General features: G+C 45.1%; 1 protein-coding gene across 26 annotated transcripts in view; it reads right to left on the bottom strand.

Moving 5' to 3' along the window:
• The window catches only part of SRPK2 (SRSF protein kinase 2), a 280,381-nt gene that overhangs the window by 22,698 nt on the left and 245,215 nt on the right, over positions 1-12,468 (bottom strand). For all 26 annotated transcript variants that reach the window (XM_051849705.3, XM_051849710.3, XM_051849701.3 and 23 more), the window contains 4 exons: positions 9,682-9,847; positions 8,208-8,233; positions 6,815-7,061; positions 5,778-6,260 (listed from right to left, as the gene is read on the bottom strand). In XM_051849705.3, coding sequence (XP_051705665.1) covers positions 5,778-6,260; positions 6,815-7,061; positions 8,208-8,233; positions 9,682-9,847 — 922 coding nt within the window. The remainder of the gene's footprint in view (positions 1-5,777; positions 6,261-6,814; positions 7,062-8,207; positions 8,234-9,681; positions 9,848-12,468) is intronic.

Genomic DNA, 12,468 nt, shown 5'->3' with positions numbered 1-12,468 from the left:
CAAGTAAATAAATAAATCTTAAAACAGAAAAGATTTGATTTAGTTGAAAGGCAGAGTTGGAGAGGGAGTGGGAGCCGGAGGCAGTGGGGAGAGAGAGAGATAAGAAAAAAGAGATCTATCCGCTGGTTCATTGCCCAAATGGCCGTAACAGCTGGAGCTAGGCCAATCCAAAGCGATGAGCTTCATTCAGGTCTCCCATGTGGGTGCATGGGCCCAAGGACTTGGGTCATCTCCCACTGTTTTCCCAGGCACATTAACAGGGAGTTGGATCAGAAGTAGAGCAGCAGAGACTCTAACTGGCACCTATATGGAATGCTGGTATTGCAGGCAGCTACTTAACCCACTACACCAAAGTAATAGCCCTTGCATCCCTAGAATTTAACCATACTGAAAACTTTTCTGGGTAAGAGGCTGGGATCAGTGAGAAACACCAATTCCTATTCCTTTCTTTTTTAAATTTAACCAAAAGGCAGAGAGAGAGAGGGAGAGACAGAGAGAAAAAGATCTTCCACCCACTGGTTCACTCCCCAAATGGCATCAAAAGCCTGGGCTTATTCAGGTGAAGTCAGGGGCCAAGAGCTCCATCCGGTCTCCCATATGGGTGGCAAGGGGCCCAAATACTTGAGTCATACTCCGCAGTTTTCCCAGGCACATTAGCAGGGAGTTGGATCGGAAGCGGAGCAGCCAGGACTCAAACTGCACTCCAATGTGGGACGTCAATGTTACAAGTAGGACAGTTTAACCCACTTTGCCACAATGCCAGCCTCAAGAATTTCCATTTCTACCTAATGCAGCTGATGGAACTACTGCAGATGGTATGTGTGTTGGGCAGAGTAAAACTGTGATCACGAATGGAAAACTGGGAGAAAGGAAAGAGCAGAAGACTAGAACCAGATGTTACTCATTTGTCTGACCATGAACTAATATCATGATCTCAGCAGTGATTTCAATACTGTGGTTATTGGGGCCGGCGCTGTGGCTTAGCAGGTAAAGCCATTGCCTGCAGTGCTGGCTAGAATCCTGGCTACTCCACTTCTGATCCAGCTCTCTACTATGGCCGGGAAAAGTGGTAGAAGATGGCCCAAGTCCTTGGGTCCCTGCACCTGTGTGGGAGACTAGGAAGAAGCTCCTGGATCCTGGCTTCAGATTGGCCCAGCTCCGGCTGTTTTGGCCAGTTGGGGAGTGAACCAGCAGATGGAAGACCTCCCGCCCCGACTCTCCTTCTCTGCTTCTCTGTGTAACTTTGACTTTCAAATAAATAGATAAATCTTTAAAAAAAAAAAAAAAAAAGCGCAGAAGAGATGAAGCATGCCAGGGGACACACGGCAAGCACACTCAGAAGGCTTATCACATGTTGGGCCGGGGAAAACGAAAACACAGCTTTAGGACAATCGAACAAATGTGGGTGTGACTGTGACCTGACCCCCACTCTTGCCTGTGGCAATGGCATCACTGTTGTAACAGCCACGTCTGTGTTCACTGTGTAGGAGAGGAGTGCAAGCACTAACAAGAGTAGTACCCTATGTACTCTATGTATGTGGCAGGCAGGGGCTGTATCAAACACACACACAAATGTGCCACAATATTATTTCTGAATTTATGAGGAGAATACACAGTTGTTTACTGTGTTTTTTTTTTTTAATTAAGATTATTTATTTATTTGAAAGACAGAGTTACGGAGGCAGAGAGAGATTCCATCTGCTGGTTCACTCCCTGGATGGCCACATGGCTGAGGCTGGGGCTGGGCCTGTCTGAAGCCAGGGGCTTCTTCTAGCTCTCCCATGTGGGTGCAGGGCCCAAGGACTTGGGCCATTCCTCTGTTCTCCCAGGCATAGTAGCAGGCAGCTGGATCAGAAATAGAGCACTCAGGTCTCCAACTGGTGCCTGCAGGAATGCCAGCACCATAGCAGTGGCTTTACCCACTACACTACAATGCCAGTCCATACTGTGCTATTCTTTCAAAATAAAATAAAATTAACATATGGAAATGTTCTCATAATTCCTTCCTGCACCCTCAATGTGTGGGCACACAGGCTCCACTATGGAGCAGGGGATAAACTGAGCTAATCCGTGTTATTGCAAAAACTCCCTACAGCAACTCAGAAGAATGATCTGAAAGGTGGTGGGCTGACAGCCAGAGTGAAGGCGAAGTCGCGACAGCAGCAAGGAAGCTCTGCAGCAGCTCAGCAGAGGTAGTGGCGACCACAGCAGGGACAAGGCAAGGAGAACAAGGAGGAGGAACAGACACAGGGCAGGATGCTGGACTGGGGAGAAAAGAGGAACAGCAAGGCTGATGCAGGAGCACAGTGTGCTTGGCAGGTTGCCGGGGAAAGTTGTGTTCTGGTATAGACAGAGACGGAGCTGTCACATCAATAGGTGGGGAGCAGTGGCCCCTGCGCACAGGAGAGCTGGGTGAGGGAGTTCTCTCCCAGGAACACGTGTCCTGGATTTTCAACTTGCTCCCTCACCTCCTCTGTCTTCTCTGGTTAAATGCTAGGCTTGGGTGGGGCTCACCAAGTTCTAGACAACATAGAAAGCAGCCCCTGCCTGCCCACTGCTGCTGGCCACACATCAACCCCAGTAAGCTGAGTCTCTCCTTCAGCAGGGTCCACCGTGAGTCAGTTCTCTCTGGCTGCCTACCCTGCAAATAGGGCACGCCCACTGCTGTTTGTTGATCAGCTGTTCCTCAGTACTCAAAACAGGGTTTAGCACACTGAATGAATGACTGTAGATTTGGGCATCAATCCCACACAGAAGACAGCAGAAATCAGAAGGCAGGCTCAGGCAAGCTGGTGAGAGGCTGTGGCATGGCAAAGGAACCGGACTGAGAATAGACAGCAGGAGACATCAACATCTTAGATGCCCGAAAGACACCAGGGTACTTCCCAGAGAAGCAGCAGGCTAAAGCAGAGCCAGGACGCCAGGGGAGACCAAGGCTGGGGTGAGGCGCCAGCAGGGTCAGCAGTGTGGGGCCACAGGTAAGCTGTGAGACAACACAGACAGGCTGGAGAGGCAGCACAGCCTCGAGCCCGTCAGGAATGATGGACAGCTCGGACAGACTGCCTGAATGCGCTTTACATACAAGAAATGTGCTCCGAGTTTAACAGCCCATCTCCACTGGGATTTTATATTTTGCCTAATCAGGAATTTTCCTCATCACTCATTCATGGACCTCAATCTAAAATTCCCCCTACTTCTCCTGTTCACACTGGATTTTTCTCTTTCCAGGTCTAAACCAATACCCACTTTCTTCCCCTTCCCTATGTGCATCCTGCTGTGGTAGACAGAGCTGGACCAGGAGCAGGACACATGGGCTCAGGGTCTACAAGCTACCTGCCAAGTGACTGTGTTGAGTCTTACAACTTGCATGGGCCTCACACATGACAGGCGGGAACTATCAGAGCTACTTATATTCTCTGAGGACGTCCTCATATGTTAGTCTAACTATGTGTTATGTGTTTTTTATTTACCTATCCCATTTACTTTTTTTTTTTTTTTTAAGATTTATTTGAAAGTCAGAGTTATACAGAGTAGAGGCAGAAAGCGAGAGAAAGGTCTTCTAACCGTTGGTTCACTCCCCAATTTGCCGCAATGGCCGGAACTGCACCGATTCGCAGGCAGGAGCCAAGAACCCCTTCCAGGTCTCCCACGCAGGTACAGGGGCCCAAGGACTTGGGCCATCTTCTACTGCTTTCCCAGGCCATAGCAGAGAGCTGGATCGGAAGAGGAGCAGCCGGGACCAGAGCTGACACCCATATGGGATGCCGGTGCTTCAGGCCAGGGCGTTAACCCCCTGCATCACAGTACCAGCCCCTCATTTACTTGTATTATTTGACACAATGCTAGTAACAACCATGAGGTGGCCATTTCTTTCCTTTGATGGAGGAACAAACTGAGGATCAAATTGGTTAAGACATCAAAGACCATGGGCTGGTGTTGTGGTGCACCTGGTTTGGCTGCTGAGACTGTCATCTCATGAGCACCAGTTCAAGTCCCAGCTGCTCCACTTTCAATCCATTTTCCACATAACTGTGCCTGGAAAAGCAGCAAACAATGGCCTAAGTGCGTGGGTCCTTGCCTCCCACATGGAAGACCCACACAGAGTTCTAAGATCCTAGTTTCAGCCTGGCCAAGCCCTGACTGTTGTGACCATGTAAACCAGCAGATGCAAAATTTTGCTCTTTCTCTGTAAGCCTGCCATTAAAATAAATAAAAATTTAAAAAAAGAGTCTCACAGCTATTTCTCTGGCCTAGAATTTCACTTAATGTGTTTGTAGCAACTGCCTAAGCTGCTACCTGCAAAATAATATATAAGGTATGTTATGAATTAATTTCTATAGTAATCTATGTAAATAAGCTGCCACAGTAATGGGGGTGGGAGTAGGGGGAGGTGGTGCTGCAGTGCAGCAGGCTAAGCTACTGCGTGAAATGCCTACATCCCATATACTGGAGTGCCTGGGATCAATTCATACTTTCATTTCCAATCCAGCACCTTACTTGTTTTTTTTTAGGATTTTATTTATTTATTTGAGAAGTAGAGTTATATTCAGTAAGAGGAAGAGACAGAGAGAAAGGTCTTCCCTCCACTGGTTCACTCCCCAAGTGGCTGCAACAGCCGGAACTGTGCAGACCCGAAGCCAAGAGCCAGGAGCTTTCCCCCAGTCTCCCAGGCGGGTGCAGGGGCACAAGGACTTGGGCCATCTTCTACTGCTTTCCCAGGCCATAGCAGAGAGCTGGATAGGAAGAGGAGCAGCCAGGACTAGAACCGGTACCCATATGGGATGCCAGCAGCGCAGGTGGAGGATTAACCTACTGCACCATGGTGCTGGCCATGAGTTCCTAACTAATATGCCTGGGAGACAGAAGGTAATGGCTCAAGGACTTGAGTCCTTGCCAACCACATGGGAGACTTGGATGGAGTTCCTGGCTCCTGGATCCACCTTGGACCAGTCCAGGCCATTTTGGCAATCTGAGGAGTCAACCAGTGGATGAAGACTTCCCTCTTCTCTGTTCCCCACTTTGCACATGTGGAAGGGGCCGCTGGCAGGGTGCTCAGCAGCTGCTCACTGTGTGTTAAGCACTCTTGTCAGCAGAGGGAGCAGAGGAGGTTTCTGAGCTTTTCCACTGTGGGCCCGAGTGGAAATCAGTGGTGATTTGCTTACTGAAGTCACTCAGCAGCATGTCACGTGACACGCTCCCGAAATAAAGATCCGAAGTAGGTCAGGGCCTCAGGTAGAGAGACAGTAACACAAGATTCAATACACAACCTGTCATCACATTTAAATCCATGCCACTTTCTCTAAAATTATTATCCCAGGCACTCATCAAGAGCAGGGTCCTATAATCAGGAACAACTATCAGAATAAATTATGACATTTCTTTCTCAATATAGCTATAGAGGAGGCACACTTTTAAAAACAGAAATAAAAGAAAAACGAAAAATAACAATACCAGACCAAAGACGTCACAAATTATAAGCAAAACAACATACTGCAGAAACCCACTAAGTTCTAGGAAATGTGTGATGTCACTGACTAAACATAGAAGGATGAGAAAAACCCAGAAAGGAGATTTCATTTGCTGAGACCAAGAGAAAGCCTAGCGGCACAAAATTTATTTTTAATCCATGTTGCTCCCAAGTATACAAGCAGGGCCACGAGAACGGCGAGCACACACATCCATGGCTTCACCGCCTCCAGCCAGCTCCATGCACAGGATCTGTCAAAGGCACGACCCTAGGGCCACCACAGACACAGCTGATGGGAAGGGACACTTACTTTTTGGCAAATCCCCAGTACTAGAGGCTGAAACGGTCCTGCTTCTGTCATGGGATGGACTGCTTTCCTCTTGCTCGGTCAGTGGTGATCCCTCGGACAGCACAGAGCCGCAGGCCACAGGTTCTAAGGACCCCGAGAAGAGAGAAGTAGAAAACTCGGGAAACTGTGACTCGGGAATTTTATGTCGTCCATTTGGCAATTCACCATTGAACTGTTCGTAGGAGCTGCTATACGTGTAATCACTTTCTGCATTTGGCTCATCAGGGTTATACTCCTCAGGATTTGGGCAGTCATCTTCATCATCCTCTTCTTCCTCCAGCTGCTGTTCCAGTGAGAAGGGGCCATTCTCTATATGGCCATTGGTTTTTGGGGATTCTATCCAGGTGGGATCTAGGTTCGCAAGTTCCTGTTCAACATCATCTTCATCTTTCTCAATGTTTTCTTTCTCGGCATCTTCTTTCTCATCTTGGTCCTCGGCGTCACCTTAAAAAGTGGATGGGTTAGAAATTAGCACCCTCTCCCTCTGTGACATGGGTGTTTACCTCCCCTTCCACAAGACTGAACCTGGCCGTGCTTCATTTATGTATCACAGAGTGAATGCCTCTTGACCCTTGGGGTAAAACCTTTAGGTTTCCTAAATCTTAATTTTTGTTTACTCACTAATTGGCCTATTCTCAGGATAAGTTAGCTTTTAGGGAAAATCTTCATTAAAAAATGTTGTACTTCAATTTCTACCTTCTCCTCTGCAGCCTTCAGAAAGGGTTTTTGTGGTGCCCAACAATTAGCCAAAGGTTACTTACAAACCAAAGGAAGGACTGTCACTAGTAAGACAGACTCTGTGCTTCTCAGACATTTTCTGTACTTTAAACCCTATGTTGAGAAGTTACCGTATTCCTGGCCCATATTTTGCAAGTGAGGGCCCAGCCTATCTCTGATACTGCCAATACGGAGGTGCAGGGAACGGTCTCACTATCTGAAGAGGCAGTGTGAAGTAGGTGCAGGCCCCCAGCACCGAGCAGCCCCCAGGCCCCACTGACCGCTGTCCTTTGCGGTCTCCTCCTCGGCGGTCTCCTCCAGCCCTGCCGCTTTTAGTTTCCCTTCTGGGCGGTATTCACCATCTTGCTCGTTGGACGGTACAGCTGAGGTGATGTTTTCTTCTATTATTTTCCTTTCAGCTTCACGCTCCAGTTCTTCTATCTCCTGCAGGCGTTTTTCCAATAATTCTGCCTGCCTCTTCTGCTTCTTTTTCAGCTTTTTCTTTTTGTTTTTAGATATTTTTCCTATCTACAATGTTAAGAAAACACCACAGGTCAGTTTCCATCTTTTTCAAGTACCACCCAATAGTACAAGTGCTGGCAGCATAGCAGATGCCAGCAAACTGCTTTTCTGTGTCCTACCCACTGACAGGCACAAGCTCAGACATAAGTCCACCTTGCGGTTGGGGTTGTGGTAAAAAAAGAACTCAGTGCAGGCAGAAACCACATGTGGGGTCTACCATCAGGCCCTGCTCTAGAAGGTGAGAGTTCAAACCCAAAAGACTGCACCACTTAACTCTGAAAGAACTGAAAATCCTGCAACACTCTTGGCTTTGAACAAGAAGCTCCTCTTGCAAGTTTTATTTGCTGCTGCCTGTGTACAAAGTAACACCATCTCATCTTACTGCCACAAATAAACAAAAACAAAACAAAACACCTGCCAAAAGAGGTGTATGTCACTGTTGGTCAAAAATATTCTTGGGTGTCTGGCTCTCACATTCTCAGTGTTATCAACAGCCAAGACAGGACGAATTCAAAGAAATGAGCATACAAAGTGCACTGCGGGAATACCACGGCCATGGCCATGTGACTTGCAAGCACTGGCAGTGACAGTCTGGAGTCTTCCACAGAACCAGCAATCTCAAGCTGCTCTAGAATTAAGGGAACGCGTTGGGCTCCTCACAGATGAGGAAGCCCAATTACCACAGCCTCCCACCCCCACAACTTGAACTGAACTCCCACCTCAAAGTGAGGGCTGATGTACTGGATATAGTGTTTTGATAGAGCCACAAAATAGGTAACACTCTCATAATTAATAACTGGCTAGAAAACAAACTGGAACAAGAACTTCAGAACTTGTTCTGAACAAGAACTTCAGCAGTAACGTGGAAGCCAACCAGAAATAATGTAAATGACCTGGAAACAATCACACTTCAAACCTCACATTTCACCAGATGTGGCCAACGGCACTCCAGAAAGGAATAAGGAAGGTAGGCCTTTAATTACTGCAGCCCTGAAGAAAGCATTTCATCTTAACCCAACAGCAACTCACACAGCATTCATAAACATGTCTACTCTTCAGTATGTATCAGAACATCTGTCATACTTTGGGAAACGCTATAGTAAGCAGTCCCTGATGACAAAATGAACACAGATGTATTTGTTAAGTACTTACAGGTTTTTGCTGTGGAGCCGTACTCACTAAAACAAAATAAAATAAAATAGATGTTTAGAAGAAAATAAATACATATCTTTACATAGGTAATTCAAATTGCAAAATAAAATAATTACTATCTCTTAAAGGCTATCTAACTTCAAAAATTGTTCAAATTCAGAGCTTCTTAATTATAGGGATTCAAAAAGTTTAGGCATCTGAAATAACTCTGAAATAACTGGCTTTTTTTTTTTTTTTTTTTTTTTTTGACAGGCAGTTATACAGTGAGAGAGAGAGAGACAGACAGAAAGGTCTTCGTTCTGTTGGTTCACCCCCCAAATGGCTGCTACGGCCGGCACACCGCACCGATGTGAAGCCAGGAGCCAGGTCTCCCATGTGGGTGCAGGGCTCAAACACTTGGGCCATCCTCCACTGCCTTCCTAGGCCACAGCAGAGAGCTGGACTGGAAGAGGAGCAACTGGGACAAAATCCAGAGCCCCAACCGGGGCTAGAACCAGGGGTGCCAGCGCCGCAGGTGGAGGATTAGCCTAGTGAGCTGCGGCGCCGGCCAATAACTGGCTCTTAAAAGGCACAGCAATACCATTGATCCTGAACCATTTCTCTTATCTATATAAAACTGTAAAAACAATCAACCCTAAAACACAAAAAGGTGACTTAAGAAAATGGAGAAGAGTTCACAAAGAGCACATTGTCACTGAACCAAATTTGTTTGCAATCTATTTGTAAGCTTTCCACAAATGAATTAAATAAACACTGCCACAAGTATGTAGCATTCTGGAAATCCCATGATTAGATTCCTCCCAATGTCAAGAGCCTGACAGGTTGGTTGCATATTCTAAACCACATCCTAATCAGTAGGAAATGAGACCAGAGACAGCACACCTCCCAAAGACCTCAGTCACTCCACCCGAGCCTGTATGCTTGCCTAGCAACTCAAGGGGCACAGACAATGTGTGTGAAGAGTGTGAAGGCACAGCTGGCACTTCACTGCCACCACTGAATTCTGTGAAAGCCAGAAATAAAATCCTCCATATGCCAATACTCAAGCCACTAGGTCTCCCCCACTTTCATGTCTTTCGTAACTAATTCCAAATGTACCAGTTAATTTCAATTTGATATAGCTATGTGAACTGGTGAGCTGGAGGCATTTGACAAAACCAAAGCTAGGAAAAAAATTCTGCTGACTACAGGTCGGCTACAAACCTGTTATTATATCTAACTCTCGAAATAACTAGGCAACTCAAGAAAATGTTCAAATGTACAGAAAGCAGCAGTTAAGCATTTAAAGGAGGACAAAGGTTAAGTAAGTACAATATTAAAATATAATTTAATTGATTTGATTAAATATAATTTAATTTCTTCTCAAAAAAAGGGTCCCAGATGTATATAGGTTTAACTCAATGGCCTTCATGAGATTCTGCAAGCTCACGACGCCCCCAAATAGATGGAAATGAAGCTGACTCAATTCTCTCACCTGCAGACCCTGAAGGAGGGGGAGCACCTGCTTTCTGCCATTCAGTGGCCTCGGCGGCCATTCTTCTCACATAGGCGTCATCCACACACATCAGGATGTTTTCCGGCTTTATGTCAGTGTGAATGATCTTGCATTTACTGTGCAGATAATCTAACCCTTGAAGGACCTGGTCATTGTAACAGCAAGAAAGGAGATGAGCTATTAATACCTTCATTATTTAACATTTACTTACTTGAAAAACAGCTACAATAATCACAAAGCACAAAATTCAGCAGCCGCAAAAAAGTATCTGGTAAAAGTCCCCCTCCCACCCCATCACCCAAAGGAGTCCAGCTCTCCTTCCCACAACCAACCAACGTGTATAATTTCCAGAAGCAACATATGCTCCTGGCAATAAATGTAACCATACATGAACATCTTCAGTGCAAGTTCTACTGAAAAACAATCACATATCAGAGTTTATCTTCATAAGTATATATTAAATGGCTTTTAAATTTGCATCCACCACTACTATAATTTATAAGTTTCATCACCAACTAAAACAACGCCATACCCATTAGTAGTCACTCCCTGTACTCTTCCAATCCTGTACCTTTTACAAAAGTGTAATCACAGAAAGTGATATTCTGTACCTGGCATGATGGTTGCAAGGTGCACTCTTGTGTAGCATGTATTAACATTTCATACCTTTTTATTAACAAGTAATAATCTACTGGATGGATACACATTGTTTTTGTTCAATCACTTGATAGACATCTGGGTTGTAACCCCTTCTTAGTTATAACAAGTAATACTGCTATGCACATTCTTGTACAAATTGTTATTTCTCCTGGGCGGAGTCACATGGTAACACTCGCATCTGACAGGTGACCCGTCAAACTGTTTTTCAGAGTGGCTGCAGCATCCAATGTTCCCACCAATCTATGAGGAGTCTATGTCTTCATGTCTTCATCGTGACCAACCACTGTTTTATTTTTAACCATTTGAGTCTGTGTGAAGCAGGCTAAAATGAAGCTGGCTTAGCTTCCTCGCCTGCAGTATTTCACTGTTGTTTTAATGTTCATGTTCCTGGTTATTAATGAAGTGCATATATTTTTAATACTAAAGGAAAATAAATATTTAATTCAGATAGAAAGAAAACAGCCTGATGCAGTGTTGTGGCACAGCAAGCTAAGCTGGTGCCTACAACCAATAAAGAGTGCTGGTTCAAGTCCCAGCTATTGTTTCCAATCCAGCTCTCCGCTAATGTGCCTGAGAAAGCAGCACCCCCTGCCACCCACATGGGAGACCTGGACAGAGCTTTGGCCTGGCCCAGCCTCAGCTGTTTGGGACCATCTGGGGAATGAATCAGCAAATGAAGATTTTTCTCTCTCTCTCCTTTGCAAATAGATTTTTCTTAAAAAAGAGGGGAGGGGAGGGGAGGGGAGGGGAGGGGAGGGGAAGGGAGGGGGGGAGAGGAGAGGAGAGGAGAGGAGAGGAGAGGAGAGGAGAGGAGAGGAGAGGAGAGGAGAGGAGAGGAGAGGAGAGGAGAGGAGAGGAGAGGAGAGGAGAGGAGAGACACCCTGGTATAATAAAAGAAACTTGCTGAACCAAAATTCTCACAGGCTTATCACATTAAAAGAAAAACACAAAAACAAACAAACAAAAAAACACCGGACAGCCAGTGACCTGAACAGAAAACCAATGTTTTTTTCTGGAATTATTTCCATTGTAGAATGAGTTTTTCAATTATTTCCAAAAACAAAAACTTTTTTTAAAATGCAGATCACTGGGCCAGAATTGTGGCAGAGCAGGTGGGCACAGGCTTGGGACCTCGCTGCTCCTCTTCCAAGCCACTTTCCTGTTAATGCCTGGAAAAAGCAGTGGAGGATGATCTAAATGTTTGGGCCCTGGGACCCAGATGGGTAACCAGGAATAAGTGCCTGGCTTTGTTCTGGCCCAGTCCCAACTGTGGCAGTCATTTGGGGACTGAACCAGTGGATGCAGGATCTTTCTCTCTGATTCCTTCTCTCTCCAACTCTGCTTTTAAAATAAATACATTAAAATAAAAAATATCATGTTCCTGCACACTTAAAATTTTAGATGTTTAACATCAATACTCAAACATTAATTCATTTAGGCATCTTGTTCAAAAGAAACAAGAAGTATGAAAAAAATTCAGAAGACACATAACATTTACCCAACACTAGAAATCTTCCAACAAAAACCTAGTGCTTCTGTCTACCTTGAGTAGCTGGCGAAACAAATACCAGGGATAATACAACAATACTACAAAGTGAGAGAGGCAATGCAGATTTTGGAAGGAAAAGGAAAACAGGAAGACTTGTCACTGAAACAGGACCAAAACCCTTCAAATCATTGAAAACAGCTTTTCCTTAGGAAGAATTTTTTGCATGAATCCACTGAATGAGACAAACCGCTGGTGGTGGTGAATACGTAACAATAAACAGTTTCCTGTCTTCATGGTATTGCAAACCTGTGTCCTCTTAGAGCTTACTCATTCCTGACAGGGGGTGGTCAAAAACTACCCTAGATGAACCATGGGCATAAGCAAACATGATTTAATGAGATACTGCTAAGTTCTTAGCAAAAATCAATAAAAGGAATAAAACTAGGCTAGGAAAGACTTTTGGTTTTTAATCTAGGGAATATATATGGTTTTAGAGAATACCATATTAGAATATGCTTAAATTATATTTCAAATTTCAAAAGAACAAAAGAAAGGTATCTCTCTCTCCATTTTCGCCTTTCAAATTATAGATAAATCTTTTCTTTTTTAAAGATTTA

Source organism: Oryctolagus cuniculus, chromosome 3 (assembly GCF_051225735.1).
Source record: "Oryctolagus cuniculus isolate XC-2025 breed Fujian yellow rabbit chromosome 3, ASM5122573v1, whole genome shotgun sequence".
NCBI classification, from domain to species: Eukaryota; Metazoa; Chordata; class Mammalia; order Lagomorpha; family Leporidae; genus Oryctolagus; species Oryctolagus cuniculus.
Note: the sequence above shows the minus strand (reverse complement) of the source record. Positions and strands in the feature narration are given on the sequence as shown.